The sequence below is a fragment of the Impatiens glandulifera genome, chromosome 2 (assembly GCF_907164915.1).
Source record: "Impatiens glandulifera chromosome 2, dImpGla2.1, whole genome shotgun sequence".
NCBI classification, from domain to species: Eukaryota; Viridiplantae; Streptophyta; class Magnoliopsida; order Ericales; family Balsaminaceae; genus Impatiens; species Impatiens glandulifera.
Window position 1 is genome coordinate 57445407 of NC_061863.1, and position 13026 is coordinate 57458432.

The 13026-nt window shown below is 28.2% G+C and overlaps 1 protein-coding gene across 1 annotated transcript; it reads right to left on the reverse strand.

The window, feature by feature from the left end:
• Positions 1–1102: 1102 nt before the first annotated feature.
• Positions 1103–4468, reverse strand: LOC124927642 (increased DNA methylation 1-like). Its single transcript, XM_047468098.1, has 16 exons — positions 4382–4468; positions 4008–4306; positions 3826–3930; positions 3671–3752; positions 3524–3583; positions 3389–3441; positions 3133–3308; positions 2840–3032; positions 2691–2748; positions 2560–2616; positions 2227–2463; positions 2051–2121; positions 1912–1956; positions 1742–1835; positions 1517–1657; positions 1103–1435 (listed from the first exon to the last, which is right to left on the reverse strand). Exons 2-16 carry the CDS (start codon positions 4235–4237, stop codon positions 1346–1348), a joined length of 1692 nt encoding a protein of 563 aa, XP_047324054.1. The 5' UTR covers positions 4238–4306; positions 4382–4468; the 3' UTR covers positions 1103–1345.
• Between the last annotated feature and the right edge of the window lie 8558 nt (positions 4469–13026).

Genomic DNA, 13026 nt, shown 5'->3' on the forward strand with positions numbered 1-13026 from the left:
AGATATAATTTTTTTATTTTTTTTAAAGGATTGCATAACAACCATTACAAAAGACATTAGATCCAAACTTTACAATCTATGTTTGTCTTTTCTCTTAATCCACTTATGCTTGAAATGAGATTTTCTACTAAGAGATATAATTTTTTTATTTTTTTTAAAGGATTGCATAACAACCATTACAAAAGACATTAGATCCAAACTTTACAATCTATGTTTGTCTTTTCTCTTAATCCACTTATGCTTGAAATGAGATTTTCTACTAAGAGATATAATTTTTTTATTTTTTTTAAAGGATTGCATAACAACCGTTACAAAAGACATTAGATCCAAACTTTACAATCTATGTTTGTCTTTTCTCTTAATCCACTTATGCTTGAAATGAGATTTTCTACTAAGAGATATAATTTTTTTTATTTTTTTTAAAGGATTGCATAACAACCGTTACAAAAGACATTAGATCCAAACTTTACAATCTATGTTTGTCTTTTCTCTTAATCCACTTATGCTTGAAATGAGATTTTCTACTAAGAGTTAAATTCAGTTTCGATATTATGAAGTTGTATATAAACAAGAACTCATCTGTTTCAACCGCTAGACTTTTCCATGTTCAAGATCAATAATTGGTATGTATCTTAGCATAACAAAAAGAGCAATTAGGAAAGTACTTTATATATAATTAATTACTATTTTTTCCAATATAAATATAATGAAATGACAAAATAATATTTTAGCCTCAAATAAGCTATAATCTACTTTTGAATTCAAACCAGCTTAAGGAGTATTTTTTGTGTTACGCGTTAAATTTGTATATAGTGTTTTGTGAATGCGACTGATAGAATTAAATACGTTACGTAAACCATAGTATGGAGTATAAGATAGAAATAATTTGATTTAATTCAAATAATCCAATACATCACTTTACTGTGCCTGACCACATTAATGATAGTGCATGCCATTGTAGAAATTTAGATCAAATGAGCAGGGTAACTACTAACTACCACCCCTGAATTGTTTGGCAACTACCACTATAGGATCGATCCTTTCAAAGGAGCAGGGCAACTATCACTGCAGAATCGATCGATCCTCGAAATTCACCTGTCTTTCAAAGCAACATTTTGATTGAATCAACAATCAGTCCTACTAGAATCATCATCAATAAACTAAACTTTTGAAGGCAGCAAACCTTCCAAACCTTCAATCCCCAAAAAAGGTAAATCAGTTGTTCTTTGTTTGTTTGTATACATAAAAATATGACCCTTTCCCCACCCCCCAAATAAAACTAAAAATGTCAGACAGCAGCACCTATTTCTTGCTTACATTATGAACAAAATAAAAAACCGCACCCCTATACTACATTCTCCTCCATAACGGGCTTGTGAAGCATCCTAGTACCTTGGAAGAACAACAGCTGAAATTGTTTCCTGTACTGTTCTTCCTGCACATCATATAGTCAAAATCCAAAAGATTAGAGCAAGTTGTAGAATATGATTTGAATGACAGAAAATATGAAACAAACCTCAATGTCGGACATCTCAACGAAACCAAATCTGTTCGTCCAAATAGATTTGGCTTCTGCAGCAGCCGGCAGCACAATCATTTTAACTTTCAAGGATGCTAGGAGACCTTCAATGCATGATAGTAGTGCTTGAAAGTACCCCTGCAGGACACAGAATAAAATTTTAAAAAAAAAAACTTTATTTTGATCAACAATGAAATCTAGATGATTTCTTGAGAGGCTCACCAGTCCTTCGTGAGCATTGCTGGTTGCTACCAGAGGAAGTTCCGCCACATGAGTTCCAAATATGCGGAAAACACCAGCACAAACAACTATTGAACTGCAGTTTGGAACCAAGATGATTAACTATAAATGCAAATAGACAACAAATATTTGGTTTGAATGTATGAACTCACTCGACAGTTAATACCGCACAATACATCCCCTCGGTCTTTTTATTTCTGCAAGAAAATAAGACACAACTAAATGTTCAACATAACCTGGGACGAATTTTTGAAACAGACGGATATCAGACAGAAGAAGAAAAATGCTCACCCATACACCATGTTTGGGATAAGATCAATTTTACGGCCATTTCTTAATTCTTCTATCGGGTCAAACCGATCCTGGAGAAAAATAAAAATAAAAAGAGATGCAATCTTGTCATCAGCTGGAAGAATTTTGGTAAATTAAATATTCTATAGGAATTTTGGGTTCAGTAGTGTGCTTACATGGAAGATGGAAACAGACTTTGAAAGCAGAGATCTGGTTTCATCTGAAGTAATCTTCCCACTCAAGAGCCTCCATTTTATATCTAGTCTTGCAACAGTTTCAGAACCAATCTTTCTCCTTATGAGGCTCAAAGATGATTCCTTCAGATTCACCTCTCCAGTTGCAATCAGATTTTGCAAAGCATAATAAATTATGTTGCAGTCTGTGCAACAGAGCCATACCCCCGCAGGCAATTCCTGTCAGACAAGTAAAATTCATGTAATATATACTGAGGGAGACATATTGAAACAAACATTAACTCAACTCTTGATAGATTAAGATAAATTGCAGACCTTCAAGTCGAACATCTTGTGGTTCTTCAAACATCTAACATGATATTCCATTTCACACTGAAAAAACCAATGCAAAAATGAGTTATCATTTCCATATACAGTAATAATTCAATCCAAGCACAAAGCAATACCTGGTCGCAAATCATGACTGTGCTTGGGCAAAATCCTTTTTTTACGTAATAGTGCTTCCTGCAATAAGTAACAAACATAAGTCATGCACAATTTTCTGACTAGGTAGGAGTAAAACACTTTTTTTTTTTCTTTTTTTTTTAATTCTGACCGGCATAATGTGCATCCGCCAGGACGACCATCATCAGCCTCTGGAGCACTAGTACCACGAACCCTTTTACCAACAATCCTTTTACCATCATCCCTTTTACCAACAACCCTTTTACACCTCTCAGTCTGGAAACTATTCAGACAGTATCTGCAATGCCAACCATCATTCAGGTTGGCGGGTAAAACCTGGCACACTGCAATTACACAAAAAGAATGATTTTTACTTCAAAAACCAAAATCTCAAAACATGTAACAAAAAGAAGAATTTGGTTTAAAAGAACACAGGAGTTTCACCTGTGTGGAAAACCCTAGGGCAAGAACTACAGCTGATAAGGCCCCCTCCAACTTCATCTCCACCTCTACAGATTGAGCATATATCATCCTTATCCTCATCGGAGATTATGCGCGTCTTCAATGCTCTAACTGCCAGCTCATGGAGTGAACGCCCCAAAGCAAAAATATGCAAGTACCTGCCAGAAATTAAAATTACATCTCAGGATAATTTCAAAAGAAAGCCACTTGTTCTATCGAGATATGTAATCTATCTTACGGTTTACGACGTGTACCCCTTCCGGCATGATTTTCAAACATAGAAGGGCTATACTGCTCACAAAAACATTCAGATTGTTTTAGAGATATGAAGCACAATTAATTGCGACAATTCTTAATAATAAACATGACATACCTCTTTATTGCAGCAGGAACAAACAATTGCAGAACCCTTCTTTTTGCCAAATAGGACATCCTGTAAATGACAAAGAGTCAGGTAAAGAAGAGAAATGGGGGTGGATACAACTACCAATTTTGAGAAGAAGAGAAATATAGAAAACACCTCTTTCCCAACCCTATAAGTAACATCAGTGCCATCTGATATCACATGCTCTGAAAACACCAACTTATGCATCCGGAGATCCCTTCCAAAATAAAATGCCAAATAATTAGTTAGAGCTGAACTCAAATTTCCTAAAATATAAACATCTTACTAACTTTTTTGTCAGTTTTCCGGTGGGCGGTTTCTTGACAGGCAAGCTTGGAGGAAGAGTGGGAAGAGGAAGAGGAGAGGCTACCAGCAAGGAAGCTTCATTCTCCGACCTAACAAACACCATCAACAAAAACAACAAATCAATTGAATATCAAGAAAAATTATTTCAAATATGAGAAATACATACCCAATAACAACTCCTTCAGAGGGTTCAGAATTCTCCAAGATTTGAGGTGGGTTACACTCCCCCATGACAGAAGATGAACAATCATCTTCAGATTCGTTCAAGATTCCCTTGGGTGGAAGGGGATCCTTTGAAATGCACCCGATGAAGGTTAGAACGGCTGATTTTATGTTTTGCAAAGGTACGTCTCTGCATAAGTTCAGTACATCCCTAAGATTTCTTCCGTTGGGCATGTAGATATACTCCGCGGGTCGCTTGTTTCCACTCCCCGCGTGGACTTCAAATTTATTGGGGCTGACAACCTATACAACAGAGAGTTTGTTCAACAAGTTAAAACATTCTTAATATTTAAATTCGAAGGTTTAGTTAAATTTTACCTCTTTTCCTTCACATGATTGGCAAGAACACAATATCCCATTGCCGGATATTATTCCCTGAAGAGCAGCATCCAAATGGGTTCTCGTCTACAACATTTAAACGGTGAGTGATTTAGTTAAGTTAGTTTATTAATTATAAATAATAAAATAAATAAATAAAAAATATATATATTATTATATAATTTACCTTTGGTCCTCGTTGGTACCTGACTGCCAATCCCTCAAGCAGTCGGGTTTTGAGGAGATCTTTTAGCTTAGTTGGGCGCTTCTTCAGCAGCCCAGTTTCAGCCGTCATTGGAGCTTCTTCAGCCCTCAGTGATAGAGTCTTCCCATTTGGAGCACCATTAGTAGCAGTTGCAGCAGCCTTAACAGGGATAGTAGAATGATTACCCATGTTACCATTGGTTGTAATTTCTTCATCTGGGTTCTCCAAATCAATGGATTCATCATCATCATCCACCAATGGATTGCTTGATTTCTGAATACGAGTTCGAGCAAGAGGAGTTGTCAGTTCTGTTTGAGAAGAAACAAATGCGAACTCCCGCTTCAAACCGCGACGGGCACCAGATACCAGATAATCTACAGCAGCAGCAGCAGCATTCCCACAGTCATTCATATCCCCAGCATTCGCCATTGAAATACTGACTTAAGAAATAGACACAAAAAGATTGAAGTTTTAAGGATAAGCAAAACAGGGCCGGAGGAATCTGTACCAATCTACCAAGCTAGAGTTGAAACACAATGTGCTAATTTTCAAGGGAAGAAGAGATCAATCGAGTGATGATCGGCTTCTTAAGACAAGCTCAATGACACAAACTTGGAAACTCAAACAATAAACTTGAAAACAAAATTCAAGTTCGGATCTGAGAATTCGGATATGTTTGGTATGCGAATGTATCGAATGACAACGATAGGAAGCTTAGAATCGCGAGACAAAACACAAACCGGAGTACTTAGAGAAAGAAAAATTTAGGGTTCGTTCTTACGAGAGGACGGCGGAACGTATGCTCGATGAAATGACTCTGAACGCGTATTTTATACTAGGGGAGGCGAAACATTTTATGTAAAATGTCTAAATTACCCCTTACTAACGTCATCTAATCAATTTTTTATTTGTGTAATTAAAGCGTTGAACTAACTTTTATGCAATTTGATTGAGATCACACCAAAACAATTCATAATGGTAATATCTAATTTCAACTAGGTGTTTTTATTCAAAATCTATTCTAAGATGTCTTTGTAATAACTGTTTTTGACATTCAACTATTCACTATTAGTTTCTTTATTTGAATTTTGTTTTCTGAAATGATAAAAAAATCAATAAAATATGTGTACTCTAAAGAAATAAAATGTAACTTAAAAAAATAAAATAAAACAATTAGTGAGTGATTGTTTATTTTAGAACATCCACAGTTGAATTTGACACTATAAGTCACTCCATCCTAAATTTGGCTAAAATGAGTTATCATGCAAGAAGTTGTTCAAATTTATTGTTTAACACATTTTTAATGAATGTGTTAAAATGTTTGGCAATTACATAGTGAGAAGGGTATTTTTGGGCAAGGGTATTTTTGGGCTAGCATAATATCTCAATAATGTCAATGTCATATTTAACTATAAATTATATTTAAATATATTTAATTATAAATTATATTTAAATATTATTTTTAATAACTAATAAAAAATTGAGTTTTATAATATATTAAGATTATTAAAAAAAATTACACAAACATAGTGGCGCGGGACATTACTGTCAGTCTTGACTATGACTGTCACAAATTAATTTTAAAACATTTTATATTAATGTAAAATAATAATATTATTATATTTGTGAATAAATAAATAAAAACATACACATTAGTTCAGGTTATTAATTATAATATTATATTTGTGAATATAAAAAAAGCACCTAATGTAGGTTATTAATTATAAAATTATACCCATTACTAGGATATGATATGTCATATAAATTTTTTATTATTATTTTATTGCAAATAGAATCTCAATTCAGATTTACACAATCCTCAATTTGAAGACATAATAGGAAATATTATAATAATTTTAAATTTACCTAAAGTTTATCACATTTAATCAAATCATAAAGAATTTTCAACCATATGAAGAAAATAAGTAAGTAGCTACTTTTAAATATCACTTTTAGGTGTCAATTTATTTTTGCCATCTTTATTCATTAATATAGAAAATAAGTAGCTGCTTTTGTTATTTGATTATTATTTTTATAATATTACATATCTTTTTATTATTATTATTTACTTTCTCAATTAAACTATTTTTTCTTTATTTGTTATAATATTTATATTTTTATCATGATTTTTTTAAATAACAATGACTGCTTTTAAAAAAATACATAAACTTAACTGACATTTCAAACAAGTCCCTAACTAAACTAGCATTTGCACGAGTAATAATATAAAAAATCGTGAAAAAATATTACGGTAAAAATTTTATGGGCGGGTCAATCCACAATCCGACCCAAGTATCTATTTACTCTCACATATATCAAAATTAACCACAGCTCTCGACCCGGCAATCCGGACACTTTAAAAATTAAGCATCATTATATATATATAGATTAGTTAGTTAAAAAATTGAACTTATATTGTTAAAATGTCTTTATCAAATTTTGGGTTTAATTTAAAATATAAAGTGTTATTAGCCTAGTTAGTTAAAAGGTTGTACTTGTTTTGTCTTCGAACCATACTTATAGCATTTTTAATTTTATTTTTAACCGTTTTAAGTTTATGGCGGGTCAACCCACAATCCGACCCAAAATTAACCACAGCTCTCGACCCGACAATCTGGACACTTTAAAAATTAAGCATCATTATATATATATATATATTAGTTAGTTAAAAAGTTGAACCTATATTTTTAAAATGTCACACGTTTCTCAAATTTTGGGTTGAATTTAAAATATAAAGTGTTATTAGTCTAGTTGTTAAAGGGTTGTACTTGTTTTGTTAGGTTGCAACTTCGAACGATATTTATAGCATTTTTTATTTTATTTTTAACCGTTTTAAGTTTATGGGCGAGTCAACCCACAATCCGACTCAAGTATCCATTTACTCTCACATATATCCAAATTAACCACAGCTCTCGACCCGGCAATCCGGACACTTTAAAAATTAAGCATCATTATATATATATATATATATTAGTTAGTTAAAAAATTGAACTTATATTGTTAAAATGTCACGCGTTTATCAAATTTTGGGTTTAATTTAAAATATAAAGTGTTATTAGCCTAGTTAGTTAAAAGGTTGTACTTGTTTTTGTTAGGTTGCAACTTCGAACCATACTTATAGCATTTTTAATTTTATTTTTAACCGTTTTAAGTTTATGGGCGGGTCAACCCACAATCCGACCCAAAATTAACCACAGCTCTCGACCCGACAATCTGGACACTTTAAAAATTAAGCATCATTATATATATATATATATATATTAGTTAGTTAAAAAGTTGAACTTATATTTTTAAAATGTCACACGTTTCTCAAATTTTGGGTTGAATTTAAAATATAAAGTGTTATTAGCCTAGTTGGTTAAAGGGTTGTATTTGTTTTGTTAGGTTGCAACTTCGAACCATATTTATAACATTTTTTATTTTATTTTTAACCGTTTTAAATTTATGGGCGAGTCAACCAACAATCCGACTCAAGTATCCATTTACTCTCACATATATCCAAATTAACCACAGCTCTCGACCCGGCCAATCTGGACACTTTAAAAATTAAGCATCATTATATATATATATATATATATATATATATAGATTAGTTAGTTAAAAAGTTGAACTTATATTGTTAAAATGTTACGCGTTTATCAAATTTTGGGTTGAATTTAAAACATAAAGTGTTATTAGTCTAGTTGGTTAAAATGTTGTACTTGTTTTGTTAGGTTGCAAGTTCAAACCATACTTTTAGCATTTTTAATTTTATTTTTAACCGTTTTAAGTTTATGGGCGGGTCAACCCACAATCCGACTCAAGTATCCATTTACTCTCACATATATCCAAATTAACCACAGCTCTCGACCCGACAATCCAGACACTTTAAAAATTAAGCATCATTATATATATATAATATATAGATAATTCAGCGTTCAAATAATTAAGGTTTTCAAATAAGATTATTAATTTAAAAATAATATTTTTTATAATGTTGTTATAATGGTTACCACTTAACTAAATATCTTTATTTAACAAAAAAAAATAATAAATACAAACAACAGTTTATAATTAAGATTTATTCTAGATGAAAAACTAATATTACAATTCATTATTGTAATATTTATTTAAATCAGAATATCCTTCACAAATTAAACAAAATATCTTAATATATTAAATAAGATTATTAGTTTCACTTGAGTTATCAAGATTAATTAATTAAAATAAACATTTGTTCAGCATAAAAATATATTAGTTTAGTGACAAAAATTGGTACATTAAAAGACTAAATATTACAAATAAGTTAAGGTAAAACTTGTTATTATGAGGTTCTATTAGCTTGTTACTTAAATAAATAAAATAAAATTGTATTCATTTGATGGTTTTATTTATAAAATATTTATAACTAATTATGTGGTTATTTGATAATTTAATTATGATACATTAACATTACCTAATAATTAACAAATAAGTGTAGTTATAGACTTTGAAGTGTCATATTAGTTTTATTTTAATTCTTAAAATAATTAAAAATTAATTTTAAATGTATTTAATTTATTAGTCCATGTAACAAATAATATAATATTTTAACAATGTATAAACTTATAAATATAAAACTAGTTTAAGTTGAATAATTAATTATTAAAATATGGTGTTGCGATCCTTTTCTACATGCAAGAGACAATTGTAGAGGCAGCGGCAACAGCTGCATTAATAAAAAAAAATGTTGAATAAACTAATTAAAAATATAGTTACAACAAAAACCAAATGCATGTCCTTCATTTTGACTTTTAAAAATAATATTCAAATTACTTTTTTTTTTTAAGTTTTTAGTGGAAGGCATTATTATAATGTGTTTTTTGTTTAGAAATATTTATATTATTTTATGAATTTAATTTTTTATTGTTTCTAATTTAATTACTGAAATTTGACAATAATCAATTTCATAAAAATACAAAATTGGATGCAACACACAAATTTATTTTAATGGTTTGGAGTCTTAGTTAAGAGAAAAAAAAAAGTCATTAACACTCTCATTTAAACAAAATTACTTTAAATTGAAAAAATTGAAATAAAACATTAGTTGACACACAAGCCTATAAGTCATGTATATGGTTAAATAAAAAAATTATTTTATGTTTAGGGAGATGTATTTATAAAGTGACATAAGTATTAACCAATTTTTTTATTTTTTTTAAATATTATAAACTACTTTTGACCCTTCATTATGTCTATTTTGTTTGTGTATATGATATTTTTTGAAAATATAAAATTAAATAAAGCTAAGTTATTATTATTATTATTATATATATATATATATATATAAATAAATAAATAAAAGAAAAGTGGTTCCCATTTAAAACACGTAAATTTGAATTGAAGTTACTTAGTTTAAAATATCTAATTTTATATTTTAAAATTTGGAGGATGGTGCACAACAACATTGTGAGGTGGTTACACTAGGTAGTAAGAGTGTCATAGTAGGCGTGCCACTTATGTAGACAAACATCATCAAACACATTATTTTAATGAATTCTCCAATGTTCACGGAACTCTTTGGTCTTGGTTCTTGTTTGGTTTTGGTTTTATTTTTTATTTTGATCATGTATTTCTTAATTAACTAATCTCAATTTTGTTTTGTTTTTTTAAGCATCTTATAAACAAAATAAAAAAAAGTTCAATTTAGGAAATACATAATATTTATGTTTGAGAATTATAAAATAATTTAATTAATTATAAATAATCAAAACCAAACAAACTAGGGTGACAATTTGGATTAGTTTATGTGGTCAGATTATTACATAAACTCGACTTATTTAAATTCGGGTCAAAATTTTAACCAGAATCTGACATGTTTGTTTGTGATTGACTTGAATCTGACTTATTTGACCCGATTTACCTAATTTAGCTCGAACTAAACACGAGGTACATAATTCACATATTTCTGTTTTAAATTAAAATAACATCAAATACAAAAAAAAAAATAAACTTAACTCACAAATCCACTTATAAAAAAAATTACAAAAGAAAATGAGTTAGTGAATATAAAATAATAACACAAAACTAAAAAAAAAACTTAAACGAGTTATTGGGTCTACTTTGGATCATATAAGATCGACCCGATTTTAACCGGGTTATTAATCAGGTTAAACATGTTGACCTGATTTGGACCCGAACAAAAAAATGACCATAACTTGATTTTTTCGTATTCGGTCAGGGTGTTTTCATATTATAAAAAATATAAATCATACAAAAATGTCAATCTAAGTATAAATAGTTATATTTATTTTTTATTTTAATTTTAAAAAGTTAACTCGTAATTAGAATTCTAGGTAAACTTAAAACTTTCTCAATAAAATATTTGTGATCTTTTAATGCTTATCTCTTAGACAATATTTTATAGACAATATTTTATAGACAATATTTTAAATAGTGACTTCTAATTATTTATACGGTGCATCAAATGAGTTGTCACTATACATATCACTATATAATTGTTTTGTATAAATTATCTATTTTCAATTTTTTATTTTATTTGTTATCCTAAAAGTTAACTATTCTCTTTTTTCAATTTTTTGTTTTTAATTTATATGTTATTTTAATTAAAAATAAAATTAATCAATTATTTTCTTTGTCATTTTTTTATTTGTTAAAATATCTTAATGTTTTAATTATATATAACATTTTAAAATGATATATATTTAATATACTTAAATATATATATATATATATATATATTCTTAATTATATTATATATATATTAAGTTTGTTATATATATAAAACATTTTTATAATTTTACAAATGATATATATATATATATATATAATTAAATATAAAAAATAATAATCATTTCTCTCTTAGTTCCCTATTAACTTATTCTTCAACTTATTATAAAATCAAATAAAATAGTCAGATTAGTTGTATTATATTTAAATGAAATTTACTAATTAATTTACTTAAATTATGTCAATAATAAATTATATATATAATTTAAAAAAATCAATATCAATTAAATATAGTTAAAAAAATGTATCACTTAAATATTCACTCACATAATCAAATAATATAATATTAATTTTGTATTATTTTATAAATTTTCAAATTTATAATTTAATATATATATATATTTATCAAATATAATATATATATATAAATTATTAATTTAATTTATTCACTTTTCTATTATTGTTTATTTTTAAAATGCATAAATTATTTAATTAAATTAAAATATATATTTAAAATTAGTTGATAAAAAATAAAATATTGAGAAACAATTAATCAAATGAAAAAAGAGAGAAAAACAATAACAATATATTATTTAAGTCAATCCCAATAAACAGTCAAATTATTGTTTTCCCCTTATCATTACTTGTTTAAGCTATTCACTTCGTAATCATTAATTATCATATTAATTTTATTAGTATATTTATGTATATTTTAAGTACAATTATAAATAAACATTATTGTAACATAAAAATTATGATTGTTGAACTAAATCAGTTATAAAGTTCAATTATTAATTTATTAATATCAGACCCCAAGTTTGAACTATGAGATCTATTTATTATATAAAAAAATAAACAATTCAGAAATGTGAGAGTGATCATGTGCTTTATCCTATGGTTAGACTTGTAATAGAACATATTATTTGCACATGTTTAATTGATGGAATTATTCAGATTTTCCATTCACATCTACTCTGTTAGATATTTGAATAAATTTATAATTATACTTCATCACACATATTATTATTGAAACTAATGAAGGCTTTTTATTACACTACTAGAATTTAGTCCGTGAATTTGCACAAGTAATAATATAAAAATCGAAAAAAATTACGGTTTAAATGTGATAGCATTTTTAATTTACTCTCGAAACATACCTATATCATTTTTAATTTTATTTTTAACCGTTTTAAATTTATGAACGGGTCAACCCACTATCCGACCCAAATATTCATTTACTCTCACATATATATTCAAATTAACCACAACTCTCGACCCGACAATCCGGACATTTTGAAAATTAAGCATCATTAAATATATATATAGATTAGTTAGTTAAAAAGTTAAACTTATATAGTTAAAACGTCTCGCGTTCATCAAATTTGGTGTAGAATTTAAAATATAAAGTTTTTTAGTCTAGTTGGTTAAAGGGTTATAATTGTTTTGTTAGATTGCAAGTTCGAAACATACACATAGCATTTTTTATTTTATTTTTAACTGTTTTAAATTTATGGGCGGGTCAACACACAATCCGACCCAAATATATATTTATTCTCACGTATATATCCAAATTAACCACAGCTCTCGACCCGACAATTTAGACACTTTAAAAATTAAGTATCATTGTGTTTTAAATGATCATTCACTCCAAATTTAATTCTCAAACTCAAAAAAGTCGTAGTACATCATTTTCATCCTACTTTGACCCAAAAATTAATTATCAAACTTAAAA

Bases quoted from the DNA above. Each gene is read 5' to 3' on its own strand.
- LOC124927642 (XM_047468098.1), bottom strand. From the start codon at position 4,237: ATGCCCAACGGAAGAAATCTTAGGGATGTACTGAACTTATGCAGAGAC. The intron at 2,749-2,839 runs GTCAGAATTAAA...TACTTATTGCAG, and splicing joins GGCGGATGCACATTATGCCG to GAAGCACTATTACGTAAAAA. The intron at 1,836-1,911 runs GTGAGTTCATAC...TCCAAACTGCAG, and splicing joins TGTGCGGTATTAACTGTCGA to TTCAATAGTTGTTTGTGCTG.